General features: G+C 61.2%; 1 protein-coding gene across 2 annotated transcripts; it reads left to right on the top strand.

Annotated features, from left to right (window-relative positions):
• The first annotated feature begins 203 nt into the window (after positions 1-203).
• LOC105514022 (cytochrome P450 2D17) lies at positions 204-5,130 on the top strand. Of its 2 annotated transcripts, XM_011945114.1 has the most exons (9): positions 204-1,024; positions 1,729-1,900; positions 2,451-2,603; positions 2,692-2,852; positions 3,293-3,469; positions 3,662-3,803; positions 4,001-4,188; positions 4,637-4,778; positions 4,877-5,130. In XM_011945114.1, exons 1-9 carry the CDS (start codon positions 845-847, stop codon positions 5,053-5,055), a joined length of 1,494 nt encoding a protein of 497 aa, XP_011800504.1. In that variant the 5' UTR covers positions 204-844; the 3' UTR covers positions 5,056-5,130. The 2 variants fall into 2 exon arrangements, with proteins under 2 accessions (XP_011800504.1, XP_011800505.1); XM_011945115.1 differs by lacking the exon at positions 2,451-2,603.
• Positions 5,131-5,665: the final 535 nt, after the last annotated feature.

Here is a 5,665-nt window from a genome sequence, read left to right as displayed (position 1 = left end):
CACTGGGAGCAGCCTCTGGGCAGGAGAGGTCCCACCCAGGAAACCTCAGGCATGGCTGAGAAGCGCGGTACTTGGTGCTGGGTCTGTACGTGTGAGAGACAGAATGCGTGTGCCGAGTGTCAGTGTCAGTCTGTGTGCATGTGAGTACTATCTTTGTGTGGGTGATTTTGTGGGTGCGTGATCGTGTCCCTGCAAGTGTGGACAAGTGGGAGTGGGCAAGAGGTCTGTGCACCATCAGGGGTGTGCATAGCGTCTGTGCATGTCAAGAGTGCAGTGTGAAGTGAAGGGACCAGGCCCACGGCGCCTCTGATCATCATGAGCTTCCCTAAGGCCCCAGGTAAGTGCCAGTGACAGATAAGGGTGGTGAAGGCCACTCTGGAACGGGTAGGTGGGGTAAGGAAAGGGGAAGGTCATGTTCTGGAGGAGAGGTTGTGACCACATTAGGGTGTATGACCCTAGCAGGGAGGTGGATGGCAGGGTCCACTGAGACCTTGGTTATCCCAGAAGCCTGTGCGGGCTTCAGAAGCTGGGAGTGGGGAGAGGGAGTGACTTCTCCGACCAGGCCCCTCCACCACCCTACCCTGGGTAAGGGCCTGGAGCGGGCAGCAGGAGCAAGGACCTCTGGAGCCGCCCCTACCCACCCTGGCCTGACCCTGTACCCAGTGGCAGTACAATCAACACAGCAGGTTGGCTCACAGCAGAGGGCAAAGGCCATGATCAGCTTCCTTTATAAGGGAATGATCACGCACTTGGTGTGCTGAGAGTGTCCTGCCTGCTTCTCTGTGCCTGCTGTGGTGGGGGAGCCAGGTGTGTCCAGAGGAGCCCGGGGGGCAGTGAGGCAGCTATGGAGCTAGATGCACTGGTGCCCCTGGCTGTGATAGTGGCCATCTTCCTGCTCCTGGTGGATCTGATGCACCGGCGCCAACACTGGGCTGCACGCTACCCGCCAGGTCCCCTGCCACTGCCGGGGCTGGGCAACCTGCTGCATGTGGACTTCAAGAACACACCATACTGCTTCGACCAGGTGAGGGAGGAGGTCCTAGAGGGTGGCAGAGGTCCTGAGGATCCCCCAGCAGCAGCAAACATGGGTGGTGAGTGAAACCACAGGCTGGATCAGAAGCCAGGCTGAGAAGGGGAAGCAGGTTTGGGGGACTTCCTGGGGGAGGGCATTTGTGCATGGCATGAAGGACTGGATTTTCCAAAGGTCAAGGAAGAGGAGGGCAAGGGCCGGGAGGTGGAGCTGGACTTGGCAGTGGGCTTGCAAGCCCTTTGGGCACAATATGTTATGGAGTACAAAGTGCCTTCTGCTGACACCAGAAGGAAAGGCCTTGGGAGTGGAAGACAAGTCAGGGTCCTGAGTGCCGTTTAAATCGGGAAATCTAGGATGAAAGGTGTGCAGTGACCTGGTTCAAACCTTTTGCACTGTGGGTCCTCAGGCCTCACTGCTCACTGGCATGGACCATCATCTGTAGAATGGGATGCTAACTGGGGTCTATCTGCAATTTTGGTGACCCTTGTAAGGTTATAGCTGGGTGATGCATCCAAACTGAGTTCCTCTATCACAGAAGGTGTGAACCCCACCCCCACCTCAGGAGCATGAGGCCAAGTCTCCTCCTTCCACCTGCTCACTCCTGGTATCCCCAGGGGTCGCCCAAGGCTCACTTGGGACTAGGACCTGCAGTCTGGGGGGACCCTGGCTTGATGGAGGCCCTGACCCTCCCTCTGCAGTTGCGGCGCCGCTTCGGGGACGTGTTCAGCCTGCAGCTGGCCTGGACGCCGGTGGTCGTGCTCAATGGGCTGGCGGCCGTGCGCGAGGCGCTGGTGACCTACGGCGAGGACACAGCCGACCGCCCGCCTGTGCCCATCACCCAGGTCCTGGGTTTTGGGCCGCGCTCCCAAGGCAAGTGGTGGTGGGCATAGAGACCTCATTTCCGTGGGCCCCGGGTGGGCGGTGACCGAAGTCCGAGCTGGGCGCAGAGGGCGCGGGGTCGTGGACGTGAAACAAAGTCCAGCCAGTGCGGACAGCGGGCCAGGAAACCACCTGCACTGGGGAGGTGTGAGCCTGGGGATGAGGGCGGGGCTCGTGACGAGTGGGCGGGGCCACTGCCCAGACACGCCAGGTGCCGGGTGGCTGAAGATGGCGCCTTTCCCAGCTGGAATCAGGTGTCGAAGTGGGGGACGGGGACACCGCCTGTGCGTGGGCTCAGTGTAGGTGGAGCGGGGCATGCGGGATCTTCCGAGTGGAAAGGCGGTCAGGGTGGGCAGAGAAGAGGTGGGGCAAAAACCTGCCCCAGCCAGGGAAGCAAGGCAGGTAAGCAGAGTGGGCGCTGTGCCCAGCTGGACCAGGCGAGGGACTGCGGAAGACCTTGGGTAGCGCTGGGTTGGAGTGGGTGGCAGAGGGTGGGGCCAAGGACTTCATGGCCACTCACACCTGCCTGTCCTGCCCCCAGGGGTGTTCCTGGCGCGCTACGGGCCTGCGTGGCGCGAGCAGAGGCGCTTCTCCGTGTCTACCTTGCGCAACTTGGGCCTGGGCAAGAAGTCGCTGGAGCAATGGGTGACGGAGGAGGCCGCCTGCCTCTGTGCTGCCTTCACCGACCAAGCCGGTGGGTGATGGGCAGAGGGGCACAAGGCGGGAACTGGGAAGGCGGGGGACGGGGAAGGTGACCCCTGACCCGCATCTCCCGTCCCCAGGACGACCCTTTCGCCCCAACAGCCTCCTGGATAAAGCAGTGTGCAACGTGATCGCCTCCCTCACCTATGGGCGCCGCTTCGAGTACGATGACCCTCGCTTCCTCAAGCTGTTTGAGCTTTCACATGAGGCGCTGAAGGAGGAGTCAGGCTTACTGCGCGAGGTGCGGAGCGATGGACCACGGGGTCTCTGCAGGGCGAGCTCTTGAGAAGTGCCAGGGCTGCAGTGGGGCCTCCGAGGAACAGGATTTGCAGAGGGTTTGGGAAAGGACATTCCTAGAGAGTCCACTGCTAGTGGAAGGGCCTGGAGGAGGGGAAATCTCAGACAAGGTCGTGGGAGAGGTGTGCCCGGGTCAGGGGGCACCAAGAAAGGCCAAGGACTGTGCCCCCTGTCCATGTTGGAGATTTCGATTTTAGGTTTCTCTTCTGGCAGCCCAGGGCAAGGAGAGAGGGTGGAGGCTGGCACTTGGAGAGGGACTTGGGGAGGTCAGTGGTAAAGACAGGCAGACCCTGGGTCTTCCCTGGAGACAGCTGGGGCCTGAGGCTGGTGCAGGTGAATGCAGAGCACAGGAGAGATTGAGACCCCGTTCTGTGTCTGGTGTAGGTGCTGAATGCCATCCCCCTCCTCCTGCGCATCCCAGCGCTGGCTGGCAAGGTCCTACCCTCCCAAAAGGCTTTACTGACCCAGCTAGATGAGCTGCTGACCGAGCACAGGATGACCTGGGACCCAGCCCAGCCACCCCGAGACCTGACTGAGGCCTTCCTGGCAGAGATGGAGAAGGTGAGAGCAGCTGCCACGGTGGGGTGCAAGGGTGGTGGATTGAGCATCCCGGGAGGAATGAGGGGAGGCTGGGCAAAAGGTGGGGCGAGGGCATCACCCGGCGAGCAGCATCTGGGCTGACAGGTACAGAATGGGAGGTCATTAGGGGGCTACCCCAATATGTCCCCTGAGCACCCTCCTGGCCCTGCTCAGGCCAAGGGGAACCCTGAGAGCAGCTTCAATGAAGAGAACCTGCGCATGGTGGTGGCTGACCTGTTCTCTGCTGGGATGGTGACCACCTCGACCACGCTGGCCTGGGGCCTCCTACTCATGATCCTGCACCCGGATGTACAGCGTGAGCCCAGCTGGGACCCAGTGCCGGGGGCGAGGGAAGGGTACAGGTGGTGGCCCGTGAACTTAGCTGGGACACCCGGGGCTCCCAGCACAGTGTTGACCAGGCTCCTGTAAGCCAGACCTCCTCCAACACAGGAGGCAGAGTGTCAGGGCCACCCCCTAGGTGCTGACCCATTGTGGGGACGCATGTCTGTCCAGGCCGTGTCCAACAGGAGATCGACGACGTGATAGGGCAGGTGCGACGACCAGAGATGGCTGACCAGGCTTGCATGCCCTACACCACTGCCGTGATTCACGAGGTGCAGCGCTTTGGGGACATCGTCCCCCTGGGTGTGACCCATATGACATCCCGTGACATCGAAGTACAGGGCTTCCTCATCCCTAAGGTAGGCCTGGAGCCCTCCTCACCCCAGCTCAACACCAGCCCCTGGTGGTAGCCCCAGCATGGCCACTACCAGGTGGGCCCAGTCTAGGAACCCTGGCCACCCAGTCCCTCAGTGCCATCACATCAACTGTCTCAGCTTGGCTGTGGGGTCCAGAGTAGAGGCAGGGCTGGCCTGTCCATACAGAACCCCAGTCTAGTGGGGTAGACAGATCAGGACCTGCCAGAATGTCCGACGACCCAATGCCTGTAGGAAGAGGGAGCAGCGTGGGTGCCTCTGAGAGGTGTGACCCCTGCCATGGGGTCAGAGAGGGTGCCCAGGAGCTTCTCAGGTGCAGGACTAGTTGAGAGTCCAGCTGTGTGCCAGGTAGTGTGTGTCCCCCGTGTGTTTGGTGGCAGGGGTACCAACATCTTAGAGCCCAGTCCCCACTCACCCTGCATCTCCTGCCCAGGGGACGACACTCTTCACCAACCTGTCATCGGTGCTGAAGGATGAGGCTGTCTGGGAGAAGCCCTTCCGCTTCCACCCCGAACACTTCCTGGATGCTCAGGGCCACTTTGTGAAGCCAGAGGCCTTCCTGCCTTTCTCAGCAGGTGCCTGTGGGGAGCCCGGCTCCCTGTCCCCTTCTGTGGAATCTTGCAGGGGTCCTGCCCGGGAGCCAGGCTCACTGACACCCCTCCCCTCCCCACAGGCCGCCGTGCATGCCTCGGGGAGCCCCTGGCCCGCATGGAGCTCTTCCTCTTCTTCACCTGCCTGCTGCAGCGCTTCAGCTTCTCGGTGCCCGCCGGACAGCCCCGGCCCAGCCACCATGGTGTCTTTGCTTTCCTGGTGACCCCATCCCCCTACGAGCTTTGTGCTGTGCCCCGCTAGAATGGGGTACCTAGTCCCCAGCCTGCTCCCTAGCCAGGGGCCCTGATGTACAATAAAGCAATGTGGTAGTTCCAACTTGGGTCCCCTGCCCAGGCCCTGGTTGGGAACGTCCTCCCCAGGGCAGTCCCACCCCTGCCTCATTCCTGCTTACCCCACCGCCTGGCGGCATTTGAGACAGGGGTATGTTGAGGTTGAGCAGATGTCAGCTAGCCTTGCCCATAATCCCATGTCCCCCACTGACCCAACTCTGCCCAGATTGGTGACAAGAATTACATTGTTCTGGCATCTGGGGGAAGAAGCCAGAATGGGTGGACTAGAGGTGGCAGCCCTGAGTGTGGTGGAGAGGGCAGGACTCAGCCTGGAGGCCCACATTTCAGGCCTAACTCAGCCCACCCCTCATCAGGGGCAGTGGTCCTGCCAGCACCATCACAACAGTAACCTCCTTTCATATATGACACTCCAAAAAGGAAGACAAATCATGGCATCAGGGAGCTCTATGCCAGGGCTCCCTCCCAGAGCTCAGTCAGCAGGTACCAGAACGTTCCCTGGGAAGGCCCCAAGGTCCCAGGGAAGCCCAGGACTAAGCCACCGTCCTCAGCCTCTGTCACCT

This window comes from Colobus angolensis, unplaced genomic scaffold, assembly GCF_000951035.1.
Source record: "Colobus angolensis palliatus isolate OR3802 unplaced genomic scaffold, Cang.pa_1.0 Scaffold239, whole genome shotgun sequence".
Lineage (NCBI taxonomy): Eukaryota > Metazoa > Chordata > Mammalia > Primates > Cercopithecidae > Colobus > Colobus angolensis.
The sequence above is the reverse complement of the archived record's forward strand: the minus strand, read 5'-3'. Positions and strand labels throughout refer to the sequence as shown.

Excerpts from the sequence above, each read along its gene's own strand:
- LOC105514022 (XM_011945114.1), top strand. The coding sequence starts at position 845 with ATGGAGCTAGATGCACTGGTGCCCCTGGCTGTGATAGTGGCCATCTTC. Across the intron at positions 1,901-2,450 it reads TTTTGGGCCGCGCTCCCAAG|GGGTGTTCCTGGCGCGCTAC; the intron begins GCAAGTGGTGGT and ends TCCTGCCCCCAG. Across the intron at positions 4,189-4,636 it reads AGGGCTTCCTCATCCCTAAG|GGGACGACACTCTTCACCAA; the intron begins GTAGGCCTGGAG and ends TCTCCTGCCCAG.